Source organism: Aethalodelphis obliquidens, unplaced genomic scaffold (genome assembly GCF_003676395.1).
Source record: "Aethalodelphis obliquidens isolate GAN/ISIS:26980383/991018 unplaced genomic scaffold, ASM367639v1 scaffold95, whole genome shotgun sequence".
Taxonomy (NCBI): Eukaryota; Metazoa; Chordata; class Mammalia; order Artiodactyla; family Delphinidae; genus Aethalodelphis; species Aethalodelphis obliquidens.
The window spans coordinates 143,978-163,607 of NW_020838039.1; the positions used below are offsets into that span (position 1 = coordinate 143,978).

At 33.4% G+C, this 19,630-nt stretch overlaps 1 protein-coding gene across 1 annotated transcript in view; it reads right to left on the reverse strand.

Annotated features, from left to right (window-relative positions):
* Positions 1-19,121, reverse strand: part of TLL1 (tolloid like 1) — a 130,775-nt gene extending 111,654 nt beyond the window's left edge. Inside the window, exons 1-3 of the mRNA XM_027095866.1 lie at positions 19,010-19,121; positions 11,071-11,249; positions 6,287-6,392 (exon numbers count right to left, since the gene is read on the reverse strand). Coding sequence (XP_026951667.1) covers positions 6,287-6,392; positions 11,071-11,249; positions 19,010-19,113 — 389 coding nt within the window. The 5' untranslated portion in view covers positions 19,114-19,121. The remainder of the gene's footprint in view (positions 1-6,286; positions 6,393-11,070; positions 11,250-19,009) is intronic.
* Positions 19,122-19,630: the final 509 nt, after the last annotated feature.

Sequence of the window (19,630 nt, forward strand, 5' to 3'; positions counted from 1 at the left end):
AAGGAAGTGAAGGCGAGGTAAATGTGGTTAACTAGGAGTAGAGAGTCACAGACAGAAAGAACTTTAAGAAATACAGCAACCCTAAGATGGGAGGATGCTTTGTTTGAGTGTCAAAGTTTAACTTTTAACCTGAGGAAAACTCTTAATATGTGGATGATGGTAAACAGAGGTGTGACATTATCTATAAGTAACTTATGACTTACCTCCCTAGCTTCTAGGTAGGAGTGGTGATCTTTAGATAAAACCCAGATAACTCAAATAGATACTGGAAATCTTTTAAAACAAAATCTAAGTCTCTACAAAACTCAATATGTATACTACCTGAGATGAAGGTAGGGAGGGGGAACTAATCATCAAAAGTGAGAGCTTGCACACACTTAATAAAATACAACTCCAGCTAGGCCAGTGCAACTGAAGGGGATGTTGAGCTATAGGGTAGCACCGAGAAAAGTTATTCTTCAACTTTGCTGCACAAATCAACAGATACATTAAGTAGGTAAGTCCAAATTAGTGAAGAGTTACAACTTCTACAGTACTTCAGTACTAATGGAGTATTCATTATTTTCTATTCCTATTTCGAAAACAAAACCCCGTAGTTTTTGAAAAATTTTGTTTTTTCCAGTTTTCAAAAAAAATGATTCAATTTTAAAAGGTCAAGGACATCTTGTAGAAGATATATTCAAACTCAGGGGATAGAATGATGAATTTTGGCTCATTTAATCTACGGAGGTAATCTGCCTTCCATTTGTATGGGTGTCAGTTACCCATTCTTTTGATCTTTCTTCGTGGTCAGAAACTTAACAATTCTCTCCTTCCACAACCAGGCCATTAAGCAATGTAGGCTCTTCCTGAACATTCTTTCAGACAGAACATAGATGGGGTCACTTACTAATCTTCATTTGTTTTACCTACATTAGAAGAGTGAATTAACTGTGCTTTTCATAAAACTTCATAAAATTTTACAATTCTCATTAGAAATGGGCAGTTCCAGTTTGCAAGCATGTACATTACAAATTATCTATGCATATAAAGCCCCCTATATGCAGCCCTGTTCTTCCCACAGTAAGTACCTAAATCTGCTCATGGGAAATACTGATGAAAACAACTAAAACTTTTATAGACTATCTGGGTTCAGAATAGAAGAAACTATAAAACTTCAAATACATTAACAACATGAAGGGCAAAAGCCACGTGTTCATCTAATTGATGCAGAAAAAGCATTTGACAAAATTCAACACACTTTCATGATAAAAAGCACTCAACAAACTAGTAATAGAAGGGAACTATCTCAACATAAAAGGTCATATATGAAAAACCTACAGATAACATCACGCTCAATGAAAAACTGAAAACTTTTCATCTAAGATCGGGAAGATGGTAAGGATGTTTGCTCTCACCATTTTTATTCACATACTATTGAAAGTCCTAGTCAGAGAAATTAGGCAAGACAAAGAGTCAAAAGGTATACATGTTGAAAAGAAAGAAGTAAAGTGATCTCTGTTTGCAGATAACACAATCTTATATGTATAAAATCCTAGTGAGTCCACCCAAAAATTATCAGAACTGATAAATGAATTCAGCAAAGTTGCAGGATACAAAATCAACACTCAAAAATCAGTTGCATTTCTATACAATAACAGTGAACAACCTGAAAAGGAAATTAAGAAAACAATTCCATTTAAAATAGCATCAAAAAGAATAAAATACTTGGGAATAAATTTAACCAAGGAAGCAAAAGACTTACACACTGAAAATTACAAAACATCACTGAAAGAAATTAAAGAAGACACAAACAAATGGAAAAACATTCTATATTTATGGATCAGATGACTTTATTTGTTAAGATGTTCACATTACTCAAAACAATCAACATAATCCCTATCAAAACCAAAATGGCATTTATTGTGGAAATAGAAAAAAATAACAGTTCTAAAATTCATATGTACTCTCTTAGGACCTTGAATAGCCAAACATATTTTGAAAAAAAAGAACAAAGGTGGAGGACTCATGCTTTCAGATTTCAAAACATATTACAAACCTTAAGTAACTAAAACAGTGTGATATTGGCATAAAGACAGACCTATAGAACAACGGAATTGAACAGGAATAAAATACACCCTAGTGTATATAATGACCTTTAACAATGGTGTTAAAGGTATTGACTCAATGGGGAAAATATAATCTTTACAACAAATGATGTTGGGAAAACTGGATATCCATGTGCAAAAGAACAAAGTTAGACCCTTATCAAAGCCATATATAAAAATAACTCAAAGGAGATTAAAGACCTGAACATAAGATCCCAAATTATAAAACTCTTAGGAGAAAACATAGGGGAAAAGCTTCATGACATTGAATATGGCAATGATTTCTTGGATATGACACCAAAAGCATAGGCAACAAAAGCAAAAACAGGTAAGTGGGACTAGACTTTTAATTAAAAATCTTGTGCACAGCAAAGGAAACAATCAAGTGAAAAGGAGAGAAAATATTTGTAAGATATATATATCTGATAAGAGACCAGAATATACAAAGAAATTCTACAGTTCAACAATAGAAAAATGGAGTAATCTGATTTAAAAATATGCAGAAGATTTGAATGGAGATTTTTTCATTTTTTTCTAATATTTATTGGAGTATAGTTGCTTTACAATGTTGTGTTAGTTTCTACTGTACAGTAAAGTGAATCAACTATACATATACATACATCCCCTCTTTTTTGGATTTCCTTCCCATTTAGGTCACCGCAGAGCACTGAGTAGAGTTCCCTGTGCTACATAGTAGGTTCTCATTTGTTATCTACTTTATACATAGTATCAATAGTGTATATATGTCAATCCTCATTTTCCAATTCATCATACCCTCCTCCTTCTCCCTTGGTATCTATATGTTTGTTCTCTACGTCTGTGTATCTATTTCTGCTTCGCAAATAAGATCATCTACACCATTTTTTTAAGATTCCATGTATATGCGTTAATATACAATATTTGTTTTTCTCTTTCTGACTTACCTCACTCTGTATGACAGTCTCTAGGTCCATCAACATCTCTACATATGACCCAATTTCTTTCCTTTTTATGGTTGAGTAATATTCCATTGTATATATGTATCACATCTTCTTTATCCATTCCTCTGTTGATGGACATTTAGGTTACTTCCATGTCCTGTCTACTCTAAATAGTGCTGCAATGAACACTGGGGTGCATGTGCCTTTTTGAATTATGATTTTCTCTGAGTATATGCCCAGTAGTGGGATTGCTGGGTCATATGGTAGTTCTACTTTTAGTTTTTTAAGGAACCTCATACTGTTCTCCATAGTGGTTGTATCAATTTTCATTCCCAGCAACAGTGCAAGAGGGTTCCCATTTCTCCACACGCTCTCCAGCATTTATTGTTTGTAGATTTAAAAAATAAATAAATTTATTTGTTTTTTTTTATTTATTTTATGTCTGGCTGCATTGGGTCTTCGTTGCTGCATGTGGGCTTTTCTCTGGTTGCTGCGAGTGGGGGCTACTCTTCATTGTGGTGCACAGGCTTCTCATTGTGGTGGCTTCTCTTGTTGGGAGCATGGGCTCTAGGTGTGTGGGCTTCAGTAGTTGTGGCACATGGGCTCAGTAGTTGTGGCTCATGGGCTCTAGAGTGCAGCCTCAGTAGTTGTGGTGCACGGGCTTGGCTGCTCTGTGGCATGTGGGATCTTCCCGGACCAGGGCTCGAATCCATGTCTCCTGCATTGGTAGGCGGATCCTTAACTACTGAGCCACCAGGGAAGCCCTGTTTGTAGATTTTTTGATGATGGCTATTCTGACCGGTGTGAGGTGATACCTCATTGTAGTTTTGATTTGCATTTCTCTAGTAATTGGTGACATTGATGGCCAAGCATATAAAAATATGCTCAACATCACTAATTATCAGAGAAATGCAAATCAAAACCATAATGAGACATCACATCATACCCATTAGGATGGCTACTATCAAAAAATTAAAAAACAAAACAGAAAAGAACACATGTTGGTGAGGATATGGAGAAATTGGAACACTTATGCACTGTTGATGGGATTGTGAAATAGTGCAGCATCTAAGAAAAAAATTATGGAGGTTCTTCAAAAAATTAAACATATAGTTCAGCAATCCCACTTACTTCTGTGTATATATCCAAAAGAATGGAAAACAGGATCTGGAAGAGATATTTGCATACCCATGTTCATGGCAGCACTATTCACAGTAGCCAAGAGGTGAAAGCAACTCAGATGTCCATCAACAAATGAATGAATAAACAAAATGTGGTATATGCATCCAATGGACTATTATTCAGCCTTAAAAAGGAAGGAAATTCTGTTACATGCTACAACATAGATGAACCTAAAGAATTTTATGCTAGGTGAAATAAACCAGTCACAAAAAGACAAATACTGTGTGATTCTACTTGGTATCTAAAGTAGCCAAATTCATAGACACAGAAAGTGGAAAGGTGGTCCAGAGGCTGGCGGTGGGGTGGGGGGAGAGAGGAGAGTTTTTGTTTAATGGGTATAGGGTTTCAGTTTTTCAAGATGAAAAGTTTCCGGACATCTGTTTCACAACAATGTGAATGTACTTAATACTACTAAACTGTATACTTAAAATTAGATAATACAGTAAATTTGATATTGAGGTTTCTTTACCACCAATAATAAAAAAAATCAAATACTTTGGAGGTGGTGGCTGAGAGCTGTGTGAAATGTTTCCTCTCATGAAATTCAGAAAAAAAAATAATGTGAATTGGATCAATTCTTCTAACAGGTAGATACAGTTACTTTCACTATAGGAATATAAGTTTATTTGGGAAAAGTGAATAGGTAAATTTTGGAACAATAAGAGAAAATAATATTTCAAGGCTAGTTGTCATGCAACTCCAAAGTTAGGTGTAGGGGGTGATAAATTGCAAGAACCTTGTGGTTTATGGAAAAGCAACAATTTAAAGACATGAAAGGAGTACAGAATAAGGGAAAATGTATGTTTCAAACTTTGGTATAGGTTCATTGTCTACCAGGGACAGAAATAAATTACCTTTTCCTTTCTCCAGTACCTGCTCTATTCCAAAGAATCTAAACTCAGTTTATTTCTAACTAATATAACTCAACAGTATAAGAGAAGCACTTTGGCTAAACTGGTACCCCAATCCTCATTTTTCACATGTTTCTAAATAAAACTCAATTCCAAGCATGAAAACAAAGCTTTACAATTCTTTAAGATTAATTTCAGTCCAAGTTTATAGATGTATTTCTGCTAAAACTTCAATTCAATTCAAAAAACAATAAGTATTTGGGTAGTCATTATATTTGAACGATTATATACTTCAGAATAAAATGATTTTTAAAATACAGTTAACACTCAATTATGTTAATAAAGTTTGGTCGTAAAGAAGCATAATTTAAATATTTATCCAAGTGTTAAGAATTTGTTTACACCCTTCTCTACTTATTACCACACATTTTTTTTAAAAACAGGGAATTAACTTGAATTTACTGTCTTCTTCCTGACCCTTCCTTTAAACATAGACATTAATGAATTGTGAAATGGGCATGGTGATCAGAAAAGAATGAGTGGAATGGACATGACTGTAAAATGGGTATAAAATGGGAAAAAGATATGACTTCAGCAGTTTTAACAGTTTCAGATTCCTTACCTGGAAACCATTGCCTTGATGACATCTTGTTTAGAGTGAAATAGATCAAAACCCAAATTTATTACACTCTTAAAAATTAGCATTCAGTCACTAATGAAATAATTTTAAGGTTAATAACTGGAAAGTATACGAAGTAAAATATCTTCCTAAAATGTTCTCTGAGAATTATTTTACTATAGCATATTTCAAGTGAAATTAGTACTTGAGCAACAGAAAGTACACAATAAAAACACAAGTCACATGAGAGTATAACATTCCAACTCAACAACTGAGCTTGCTATTTGACTTGAAATGCCTAATTTTCATTAATAGTGCTTTGCCAATTTAACACGCAGATTGGTTTGGTAATCATTTTAATTGAACTTTTTTAAGATTTAAGAATATTAAATAATTCGAAAAATTTTAATTTTTACTTAGAATCTATTTATTTGATAGGAAATGTGAAAATGTGTTTTTAAAATCTCAAATGCCTGTTGTTGGCTATAAACACCAATCAAGTATATTTTGTACTTTATGACAGCGGTATTTGAAAGTTGTTCTAGTTCTAATGTTAAGCCTAGTTTTGTGAGGAGCCACACAGAGGAAAGGAATTAAAAGTCAAAAGGTATAACCTGAGACTCCAACCTTGAGAAGGTGTTCCTGGCATAGTGCATGATACTGTCAAAATCATATCTTTCTCCAAGCGAGTTCACTTCTCCAGGCTCCATCTTCAGAAAATTGTACTCTTGACCTAAGAATTAGGCACAGAAATCACTTCAGAAGCCTCTTAACAGACAGAAAAGAGAACAGAAGAGCCCTTCCTGCCTCTATCTGCTCTCTACCAAATGCCGATCGCTGATCTTCACGACGTTGTATTTACACACTAACACTCAGGTACTCGCAAAAGGGTACATCCAGTGCCAATGCTTGCACTTGAATATCATCCTGAAAGAGTAATATTGAATTTAATTAATAAGTTAATTTTGGTAAAAAGGTAGATTACCAAAAGCATTCTTTGGATTTGTTTTCTTTGTATACTCTTTTACCGTCTCTAAATATTTGTTTCTTTAAAACTACTGGTTTTTTTTTTAACAATATTGTGATTATAAAAAGTTACATTTTTACTTAATAAGTCTCCCACCTCTCTCTTATGACTATATTTGCCAAGACCAAAAAAAAAAAGCAACTTCCTATTTGTGTTAGATTCTATGAAACACTGGAAAAAATATAAAAACTATATTTGTATGTACACAGAACATTGCAGGCGTTTGCTATGTGACTTTGTCACTAAAGATAAAACCACAGCAACTGAAACAAGATTCTCTTTGATGAAAATGAGGCTCTACTTGGAGGGCTTTTTTGGTCAAGAGAATATGTTTCAGAACATACTTTTTAATTTTTTACTTTTCACGACTGCTTTTTTAACTTCTGGACATCTTCATGTTAATAGATTTCTCAACTGCCTGTTTGTATCTGTATTGTAATATTATTTCTTGAAATTTGAAAATAACATAGAGTTAAATGTGTAGATCTACATCAATGGTTCCAGAGGCAGAGTATTTCCCCAGAGTTTAGGTTTCAGTGATTCATTTTTCACAATTTCAGCAGCCAAAGATGGCTGCTTTTATAGCTCATTTTGAAACATCAAAGTGTAAAGTTGAGTTATTAGGCTTCCAAATTCAAGGCTGGAGTTTAAAAAAGAACTATTATTGTACAACACTTATATAACTATTTTAATTTTATTCCAACTGCTGTATAACTACTGAATATAAAAATATTACATTAAAAATTTCCCAAAAAGCAATAAAAAAACTGAGTGATGCCACAGAGTATAATATCTTTCCTACATGTGATAAGGAAGTCTGATATACTCACTTGAGCATTAAAGATAAAACAATCAGCGTGAAGTTACAGAACCCAAGTCCCAGAGTAAAGTGTTTCAATCCACCTTACAATGAATTCACACAATGAATAGTTTTCAATGAACTAAGCACACCATATAGTAAAATACACGTTCCACAAATCTCTGGTTTATCTGTCTGTATTACAACTATTCTCGGGAAATACCCTGCATTATCTTCAACCTTTGATAGAAGTAACTGCTAAAAACTCTCTTCTTCATTAAACATGGTAAGTATATTTTAGTACAACCAATTCTAAGGTGAGATTTTTATAAAGCTGTGGGGCTTATTTTTTAATATTAATCTATAATCCACTGGAGATTTCAAATTTCAAGCACAATATGTGAGTATACTCTCTAATTAAAGCAAAATGTTTCATAAAAATTTCTGAAAGTGGAACATGAAGCAACTTCAGTAATACATTTTGATGTATATAACTGAGCAGTTACCATGTACGTGACATAGTGTTTTGTGCTAGTTAAAAAGAACACAGCCATACTTGGTCCAAATAAAGAAAAGCAGACATTTCATAACAGAAGAGAAGAGGATCAGAGATACAGAGCACCAGTGGAACTCACCCTAAACAATTTTTAAAAAAATGATAACCTCCTTCTTGAAGGCATGTTCTAAAGTGGATTAAAGTAATCCAATCTTTGTACCAAATTGGCTCCTATCATAGTCACTAATTTTGCATATAAATGCAGCTGAAGTCCACACTTATTAGATGTTGCCTTAGAATAACACTTGATCTAAAATTTCTGAGCCAAAGTAAGTCACAAATTTGCTGAAGATTATTCTCCAATATGAATTTTTCATACTAGAATTACCTTGCTATAGTATGGTCAGCCTTCAGTATCTGCAGGGGACTGGTTCCAGCAAGCCCTTGGATACCAAAATCTGTGGATGTTTAAGTCCCTTATATAAAATGGTTTAGTACAATGAATAAGAAATTTCGATTCAGAGGTTGGTTGAATCCACGGATACAAAACTCTATGAATATGGAGGGCCAACTGTCCATACATACAAATGACTGCAAGTGAGTGAGAAAAGTGAGAATAATCATATGTTGAGAATATCGTTGAATCCAAACAAGGTATGACAAAATGTGCATGGAGTTCCAAATACTCAGGACATCTCATGCAATAAATTGTTGTTTTCTATTAGATTGAATGTTGACTCAAAATATGAGTCAACATTATGAGTCATATTGACTCAAAAATATGAAAAGCCATAAATTGTTTAGCACTGTGTTAAGTATTATACATTTACATACTATTTATACATTTCTGCTTGTTTTAGCTACATAAATTTATGTTGAACCAGAGTCCTATTTTTAAGAGCAAGAATCATTCTTGGAAGTTACTTCCTTTATAAGTTATTTTGTCCACATAATAGAGGAAACTTAGTAACTGTGGTTGATAGAAAACTTTTCATTTAGTTGGTAGTTGGAGTAATTTTCAGAAATATTTTCTCTTTGTCTCCCAATGATATAAAGTATAAGATGAATCTTGATAGCTGGTCAGGCATTAGAGTCTTCTATATTGGGAGTATAGATGTCATTTACTTCTCTTTCAACACTACAGATTACTTATTTATTCTTGAAGTGATCTCTTCCCTGTAACATCACATTCATTGATTTTTCTCCTACTTCTTAGACCAAACTTTCTTAATCTTTTGAGAGATATTCTACAAAATGTTGCTTAAATATTGGTGTTCCCCATATTCTACCCACAATCTTACTTTCTTCTTCCTCCAATATTTTCCTAGACAGTGAAATCCACTAACAAATTTCTATCTCTAGATATCTTAAAGTCTAGACTCACCTTTCCTTTGTCTACTAAATATCTCCACTTGGACCATCTAAAGGCTTCTCAAACTCAAGGATATGCTAAATGAAATTATTTGTCTTTCTTCCTCTTAAAAATATGTTGCTTTATCCATATTTCTTAGTTCATTTGATGGTGCCACCATTCACCCTGTTGCCTAAAAATAAAATCTTGAAGATTTGCTTTCACATGATGTCTCTCTTAAAATATTTTTGAAAGATTATTCCTCTCCTTCTTCTTGGCCTACACCACCCTAACTGAGGACTTAGTCATCTCTTATAAACAATTTATTTAAGTTTCTAATAGGTTTCCCTGATGTCACGTTCATCCTCTCCACCCCCATATCCCCATTCTCAGTTAATAATCCCTACAGCTGAAATAATTCTTTTTTTAAATCTGAACTTGCTCTGCTTTCAATCCTTTGATTATTCTCCAGTAGCTAGAGGATAAAATCTAAATTTCTTAGCTTCAGATAGAAAATCCCTATGATCTAATCTCCCTTGGTAATTACCAACTAGTCTCTCATTTGTAACTTACCATGCAGCCATTTGGGAAAATAAAAATGATTCAATTATCTGTAATTGTAGCTTTGATCATGATGCTTTTATTTTTTTCCAGTTAGAAATTCCATCACTCTTCTGGGCACTTAGAACCCCTTTACTTCTAAATTTCAGTTCCTTTGTGACGTCTCCCTTGACTCGCAAGGCACATTTTGTCACACCTTGCTTGAACTGGATTGTGTTCTCAATATAACACTATTCTCACTTGCTTGCAATCGTTTGTATACATGGATATACATACACTAAGCTCTGTAATTTTCATGAAGTATCTCCAACATCTAATAGTACCTCGATAAATAACTGGCAGCAAATATGTTATGAACAAATAAATAGAGCAATGCTGTAAATCACAGGAAATTCTAAGGAATTAAATGTTTGTAACTTAAAACTGGCCATGAATAAGGAAATAAGGACACATTTCTGCTTTGCTTCTGCTTGAAATACACACAACTTTCTAAGACAATTCTAAACAACAGGATTTTTCTTCTGGCAGTTGAAATGTACTTATCTTTATGAATTATGAAAGGTAAAACAAATGAAAAACTAAATGAGGTGATTATCACACATCAACTGTTGGAGAAAATTAAATTTTAATTATATATTAACTATTGAACTACTGAAACTATTGAAAATATTCTTAAGAATTTGTCTTTAGTGTAGTTCAGGGGAAATCTCAAGAAAATATTTGGACTATCCTGGAAATGACTCACCTCCCTGGAATTTTCTCCAGAAATTGTCCCTGATATAATATAGATTTGTATGGCAGCAGCACATTTTGTGGCAAACCCTGGACCCTTTTTAAAAGCCAACAACGTAAATTATAGAATTAAGTATAGAAAATACTTTTTAAAAATTTATTAATATTAATTTATGTTTTAATAGCCTACACCCATTCTTGGAAAGCACCGAAGTTTGGATATAAAATAGCTAAATCTTAAGGAAAAAAGCAAGCCTAAAAAATGCATAAGATCATTTGATCTGCAGGAAAAAATTAACAACATAGCAGCTATTTTTAAATCAAGCAAAATGTTGATCTACAATATCAACAAAATCAGTTCACATTTTTTAAGAAGTTAAATAGTACAATACATTTAAAAGATATTTAGTCAACCTTAAACCCAACACATTCTGAAGCCTCTCACCTGGCTGGATGTTTTCTCTTATGATAGTTACATGATTATCTCGATCTGGTCGTGTGTGTTCATGCCAAAAGCCTATCACATGGCCCAATTCATGAACAACAATTCCAAATTTATCACAGTTCTTGCCAATAGAGATAGCCTGAGGTCCATTTCCACGCCGACCTACATAGGAGCAGCATCTGGAATAAAGTAGAAAGTGCAGATGGTGGTGGACAGGGAGATTCTGCGTGAATTACAGTAGGGTGAAACTTTTGTAATGAACTGTAAAGTCCAACACATTCAGAGGCAGAACAGTTTTTCATTAATAAATATTTCATTAATAAAAATTTCTAGTAATCCTGGTAGATTTATGTACAAGTCCCCAAATAATCTATTGAAGTGCCTTTGTACTAATTCATATATTAGAAGATGTGCCTTAAATAATTTTTAGGAGTATTCAGAAGATAAATCAGAAAATAAAATACTTATGATGATGATTAATGGCTATTATACATATAGTTAAACTCAAGACATCAACTCACATGTATTTCTAATACAATTTTTTATCCTCAAAACCCATTTAGGTAACCACTTTGTCAATATGGTTATCTAACAATAATCCATTATTTCAGTATTAAAAATAAAAACAAAGTTTATTTTTCCTCTTTGAGAAAAACAATTAAGTTTGTGAAAAATGTTGGTTAATTAAAAAAGGAATTACTTTTCCTCTTCATGGGAGAATTTTTTTAAAGAAGAGAACTTTTAAGAGAAGTCAATCAAGGAAAATTAGTTTCAAAAGGTGAATTATCTAGGGTTAATGGTTGACTGGTGAAGGAAAATCAACAACTGGTAGAATTATGAGACTGTGTCAAATGGTCAGGCAAATGTTTAGTGTGATAGTCCATTTCACCTTCTGAAAGAATCTCTTGGACTTTCAGAATGTGAAGCATGCAAAGCATCTTCCTGCAAATTTTCTTCAATTTATTGATATTTATACATATTCAGTGATGCTTTTCTACCCAAAATATAGATATTCCATTTATTCATTTTGTGTGTGTGGGCATACATGCATGTGTGTCAGTGTGCATGAGAGAGTGTGCACACACATGCAAGGGTTGACACATACGGACACACTTTAAAATAAGCTTTAAATGGTATAATAATATGGTAACTACAATCATAGTTATAAATAAAATTACACTTAAAACTTCAAAATTTAGGGTTACATTAAAATAGCTTATCTAAGAGCCACCCCTCTAGACAGCAATAGAGGGCAGTAAATAACTGGTCTTGAATAGATGGGAATCATAATGTGCCGGACACTGAACATCTTTTCTAATTTATTAAGTTAAAAGAGGAAATTGCCCAAAATTAATTGCCCAAAATTTTAAAATGCATTTCACTAATTTCACTTTTCAGAGTAAGCACATTTTTCATTCCAATTATTTCTGTAGGCTTTAAATGCCAGTTAGAAAAAGTAATTCAGCTTATTATTTATGAATCTATTATAAGAGTTAATTAAGTTTAATAAATCAGTAAAAGAAAGAAAAGTGAGGTAACTGGTAGGGAAAAAAATCAGGGAATTGTATTTTTGCTCTCAGGTAGATTTTTTTTTACCATGACTTTTAAATTTATACATACATAGTTATTTATTACATACTGAAATAGTAAAGTATTAGGTGTAGCAAAACTCAAAATTTGGAAATTTTGGAGAGATTTAAACTGAAATATTTGCTACCATAAAGCAATAGTGATGAAAGTGAAATATCTGAGGATTATACAGCAACTAAATTACCCACACTGAATCATTTTTGCTGGTTATATTCAGAGAAAAAACTACTTTGCAAATCAAAATCCAGGAGATAGTCAAGCAATGTGGTTGATTCTTTTAATCTAAAACACCTTTTATTAGCATAATTTTACCTATAACAATTTCCAATAAATAAGATGGGGTTTCATAATGGAAAGCAAAAATACATTTCACACTGGCTTTTACAATGGTCCTGTGAAGAAAAATGTGGTGGTTTGATTTCTGAAATACTACAGGTCCAGGAATGGAAGAATTCTAGATGCTCAAATGACTAAATAGCTAAATATATGCACATACAATTATGTATGGAATGACAGGTTAATATGCACAGTTTATTTTTAATATGCACAGTTTATAAAAACATGGTTTTAACATGTCTGAGTTTCTTTCTAATTCCATCCAGGTTTGAGGCCATTTTCTTGTACATGGCTGTTGATTTTCTGTTTCAAATTTGAGTGCTGCTTTTAAAGCTTGGCCATTATAAGCCCTACCTGTCCTCTCAAGAAAATATTTTACCAATTTTAGAGAAGCCTCACTAAGCCATAGAGAGTAAGAAGGTAATCCAAAACCCACTATTCCCTACTTTGGCCTCGGATTGGTGGAGCTAAACCTATACGCACAAAGAAAGTTGCCTGTAAGCTTTATGCCCTCCCCACAGCAGTCTTTTCTCAGCATAAAGATATGTTTTAAATGTAAACTCAGATTACTCCACTTCTTTACTCAATATTCTCCAATGACAATATTGTGTCAATATTCAAAAGTATTCATTACCCCTCTCTAGGAGATAATTATACATCCCTACCCTACTGTTGCTGGGTTTAGTCGTGTGACTTGCTCTGGACAATGTCATGGGAGCAAAAACTGTGTCATTTCTGGAGAGAATCTTTAAGAGCAAATATGGTTGACCATATTGTTTCTGTTCTTTCTGCTACAACTGCAAGGTTCCAAAAAGAGGCTTCTCCATCAGACTGGACACCATAGTGACGACTCTGGAGTGAGCTACAGCTGACCAGTGGTGGATATATAGTAAGAGTAAGGAGTAAGTGTTTGTTGCTCTAGCTCCTGGGATTTGGGAGTTGTTTGTTACCATGTCATAAATTGCCTAAGCTGACTGACACAGCCTTGCTATTTTGCTCAGAGGAAAATCAAATCACTTATTAAAAAAAAACTATAAGATCTTACACAATCTTCACACACAAATATCTTATCATATAGATATTGTCTCTTATTATCATCCCTGTCACTCCACTCGAGCCATGAAGTTTCCTTGTTATGCCCTGAGCATGCAGAAATACTCTTGCCTCAGAGTCTTTTTACTGTCTATTTTCTCTGTCAGAAACTCTGTTTCCCAGATATACATATGGCTTGTTTCCTCCTCTTTCAAGTTCTGTGCAAATGTCCTTCCATCCCACTTACACTACTTTCCTTTTTGTCCTAGAATTTATTGTCTATTAAAACATTTTATATTTCATTTATCTTTGCAGGGTTTTTGCCTCCCCACCTAGAATGTAAGCTTTTGGTGGGCAGAAAGTGTACCTGTTTTGCTCATGCTATAATGCTAGCTCCTAGAATACAGCCTGGCACATAACAGGACTCAATAGTTACAGAGAACATATTGGTGGTTGCCAGAGGTGGGGACTAAGGGTGGGTGAAATGGATCAAAGGGGGTCAAAATGTACAGACTTCCAGTTACACAATAAGCAATTTCTGAGGCTGTAATGTGCAGCATGGTGACTAAAGTTAATACCATATCATATATTTTAAAGTTGCTAAGAGAGTAGATCTCAAAAGTTCTCATCACAAGAAAAAAAAAAAACGTGTAACTAAGTATGATGATGGATGTTAACTTATTGTGGTGATCACTTCACAATATATACAAGTCTAAAATCATCATGTTATACACCTAAAACACTATGTTGTATGTCAATTATATCTCAATAAAACTGGAAAAATTTTGAAAAATAAAAAGTCAAAAATTTCAATAAATAAATACTTATTGAAAGAACAGATCTCCTAAGTGCAGGACACAGCTAACTCTAGTAATTAGCAGCAAGCATCCAAAGAAGTGGTGGAAATGCTCAAGGTGAGGGGTTCAACATGCTCTTGCTTCAGCAAGTAGGAGACTCCTCCTTCAGCCTGGCTCTCCACTTTTTCTATTAGTATAATTCTATAAATTCCTTTAAAAAACTATTTTTTCTGCTTAAGTTAGCCAGTCTCTGTTGCTTGAGAACAAGAATCCTGGCTAGCACACTTCCTCTGCCTAACTATAACATCCTTGCAGAGAGAAAACAACTTACATTCAATTTTATAGTCCCCAAAGTTAGTATAGTAAGTGGCACAAAATGAGAATTCAATAGGAAAGGATGAATAAGTGACTACTGTTACAGTTTGAATAATTAAACTGACAAAAGTTAAATACAATTAAAGCATATGAAACCTAGAAAATAAGTTAACTCTACGTTTGTTTGTTTGATTGTTTTTTAGTAATCATTAAAAATCAGCATATAGTAGATGAAGGTAATAAATTCAGTTACATAAATCTCTGACTTACAAAGAATAAAATCAAACAACTTCTATTATTAAATGGTCTCACATTTTGCTGTTTATAATTAATAATCTTGTAAAATAAATAAATGCCACTGAAGCTAATAGACATTCATTGAAAATTATGTATAGCTCAGTTCAAACCTTTTGTCAATAATGAGGGTTAAAGCTTATGTCCACTGCAGATGAAGCAAAGATATCACATACCTAAAAACATGCATACAGATATATATAAACATAATGTACGATTATAATACAACTTAAAAATAAGAAATACACTAGAGCTAAATGGCAAAAAGGTCTGATTTCTACTTTTTGCGTTTTAAAATTTTATTATTTTCCCACCTATCAAAGGCCTGATATGGAACTAGACACCCAATAAATATTTATTGAATAAAAATTGACTGTAGCAGAATAAGATGGGAAATATAATGCTCTAAATGATATAGGTGATTCCATATTTAATAATTCCTCCCATAAATATGGAGATTATTTTAGCTTTTATTTTTAAAAATTGCAAGAGCTACAAGTTGTCTGACTTAGTGGGTAAACTCAATGAAAGTGATGATAATGATAAGGAGTAATAAGACACATTTGCCTTCTAGATTAAAGCTAGAAACAGAACTGATAAATGTTGTCATCCATATCAATGGCACCACCTTAAAGGTTCTCCATATTCTATGGATATTTATACTAGGTATTGCTAAATGTGATACATTATATGCCACAGCTCTTATAGGAGAAAAGACTCCATACTAAATCCAATAGAGTGTTAAATGTTTGACTCAAAATATATTTTATTCCAGATGGCTTTCACTATTTTGTGTAATACCAACTGTCAAACTCTTTAATAATTTAAATTGATTTTTATGAGATATAGATGCAGCATTATCATAGCAAGAATGATGAAATAACCATAATTTCATGAAATTGTGGCCAATAATGGTAATTTCAAATGAAATTTAAAAGTCACAAAATGATTAGAATGATTAGCAGGCCAATGACCAAGTTTCATAAAAAGTATCATCCTTCCTATCACTGAAAAAATAATACAGGGCAAACTTTGAACTGGAAAATGAGCACCAAAACAAATCACCAAAATGCGACATTACTACTACAACAGTCACAAATAAACTCGAGTCCAATTTCAGGAATGTAACTACAGATTTAAGTACCTTGGGGAAAGTCATAACTTCAGTTTTCACATCTCTAAATTGATGAAGTACATGTTCTTCAACCCCCTTCGAATTCTTACATTTTTTAATCTCAGGATTACACACAATGTACTTTAGCTAACATGTAAATTGTTGGTACTTTCCTGATCACCCTCCTATAATGCCATGTGCTGTGTGTCATGAGGGACACAGAGGTAAGCTCCCTGCTCTCATCACTGATGAAGGTAGACATTTGAATCACAGTGGAAATGGAGCTATTATAGCTGCTGTAGAGCAAAGTCCCACTGCAGGCAGCTCAAAAATGGGTGAGCATGATGAAATATGTGAAAGATTTCCACTGATGAAAAAGGAAAGTAAAGGCATTCAAGCAACTAAAACATCACAAAAACAAACATGAAGGAATGATAGTGAATGGGGAAAAATAGTTTAGCAGGATAAAACAAGTGAAATGGAAAACTTTGAAAAGAGCCAAATTAATAAAAGAAAATGAGTATAAATATGAATTTGTTACAAACAGAATTTGAGCAATAAAATAATAAGTGATTGGTGCTTTGCATGTATTTACAGAATTGAAGGGTGGGTAAAGAAAAGATGTATTGATTTGAATACATTATATATTTAGAAATACGTAATCTGAGCTATATCCACTCCTATTAGATAATCAGAAGGAAGGAAGGACAGTCTAGATTTGGACCTTAAAAGGTCCTTAATATTTAAAAATATTAAATACATATAAAGAATTAGTTGGGACTTCAAATGTAACCAAAACTTATCAAGAGTAAGTAATTAGAGTAATTTAGAAGAAAACATTGCTTAAATAAGTCAGCTAAAAAAATTATGGTACTATCAAAATATATAGAAAAATAATAATGTATAATTTTTCCTAATGTCACTTAAGTAGGGCCAAAATTAAAACTCATTGCTTTTTAAGTTAAGTTAAATGTTCTAGGAAAATATGGTAGAACAAAGCCAGATGATGTAATGCCCCCAATACCTAGTGAGATATATACTTCCTCCACCCTGAAAATATGTGTCATTAGGGCATGAACTATTTCCTCCAAAGGAATTATGCATTTATTTTTACTTCTCTATGTGAACTATAATAGAGGGTATTCAAATACTTATAGTTGATTAGAGATAATTCCTCTTTATAGAAGAATTTCAGCTAATAAATGTAGAAGGAATAAAAGAAAAGAACAACATGAGAAAATGACTACTTTGCAATGATGGGAACTTACAATTGAGGGACCTGGCTGTCACCATTTGAATCCACTGATCAATCACAGTATCACTAAAGTGGTAGGTCCAGGCATATGTGCCTCTTGATGTGATGCAGTGTAAAGTAGACAGCACACCCTATCAAGTATTCTTAGCAAACAAACAAACAAAAATGGAAACAATTTAAATACTCAAATATTTAAATATAAGTTCCAACTAACTGGAAATATAGGGAGAAAAAATTTGAAAGTTTTCACAATGAAAAGTCTTTTAAAGTACACAGCATTGCTTGGAGAACTGCTGTTACTGTAACTTGGCTAGATTATGGGATTTGTGGAGAGAAGTGGTGGCAGCAGAAGCAGCAGATGGAAGCTGTGGTAAGTTCATGGCATTCCTTAAATGTTACATCCAAGCATCTAGGTTTTATTCTCAGGCTAGCATTTCCCAGAATGTGTTCTGGAATACTGATATACGTTCTTCACTATTAACAGGGTGAGATGGGTGTTCCCTTTTTAAAATAAGTTTAGGGAACACTGTACTCTATATTTCTTTCAATTGGTTGAATATTAGTAAGGTTTAGCACACTGCTTGTAGAAATACCTATTGAAATTTAACACAGCATTTTCACAACTTATAGAATAGTTTATTTTGAAGAGAGTATTACTATCCTGTAAGAAGCAAATCTAGAAAATATCACTGTAGGAGGAAACACTGAGGAATCTCAAAAAGTGTAGTATTTTGCTCTGAAGAGTATTTTTTGAAGATAATTCTAGTGGCAGTGAATTGGTTAGGCAAGACTGGAGAGCAGTTGGAGTACAGCCGGTGTGAGGGGACAAAGACATGAATGGACCAGGGGACTGACATGGGATAAAAGTGGAAACCATAAGACATAGTGGATATCAACAGAAATATTTCTGTTGATATCACTAAGAATTCAATCACTAAAAACAATACTGAGGTTTCTAACTCAGGTTAGTGGGATGTTGGCAATGCCACCATATAATTAGAACAGAAGGAAAGGCAGCTGTGGTGGTGGAGGATGCACAGAGGTCTGTGATCAAAGAGTATATTTATTTAATATATAATATTCTCTTATGTAAAATTCATACTTTCCCATGGGCAAAATACTAAGCAAATATTAAAAAGTAAATCTTACCTATGGATTTTTTTTTCCCTTCTAAATTTACTTAAGTCATTCCCTGGTTCTACTTACCCACAAGGCCTATATGTGAATACAATGTAACTCTCTTCATCCCCTCTTTCAATGAAAGTCACACATGTGTGCTTTTCCCAGTGCCTCATGGCCTGCTTGAACATGGCTCGCTGGCTGCCTGGAAAAATGGCATGACATTAATAAAACAGTGGGCTCTTCCAACCCAGGTCTGGCTGCACAGGTCAGACAACACCTCTATCATCAACCAGAGAATACTAGCTCCGACCACTGCAGTGAGCCACTCTTGAGAGTGGACACTGCCTTCATAATCAGTAGGCTTGAGCTTACTGTCTCTACAAGTATGTGTGTACAAGGCTCTGTGAATGAGACATACATTATTCCTGTCAGCTGAAATCAGCTTCCAGATTTAATGGGTACATTTGAAATTCAATTTAAAAACCAGAATAGTTCTTTAGATTCTTAGAACTCAAGACTAAATACATTTTTAAATTTGAAGACACACTAACTGACAACTCAGGTGAATGGAATATTTCTCATGTTTCATTTAATACTATGTTTTATATGTTAGTATTCTTTAAAAATATACAATTAATCTATATGATAATTATTAATTCTTTATCAAAATAGACTCTCTGGGAATATCTTACCAGTGAAGTTGCC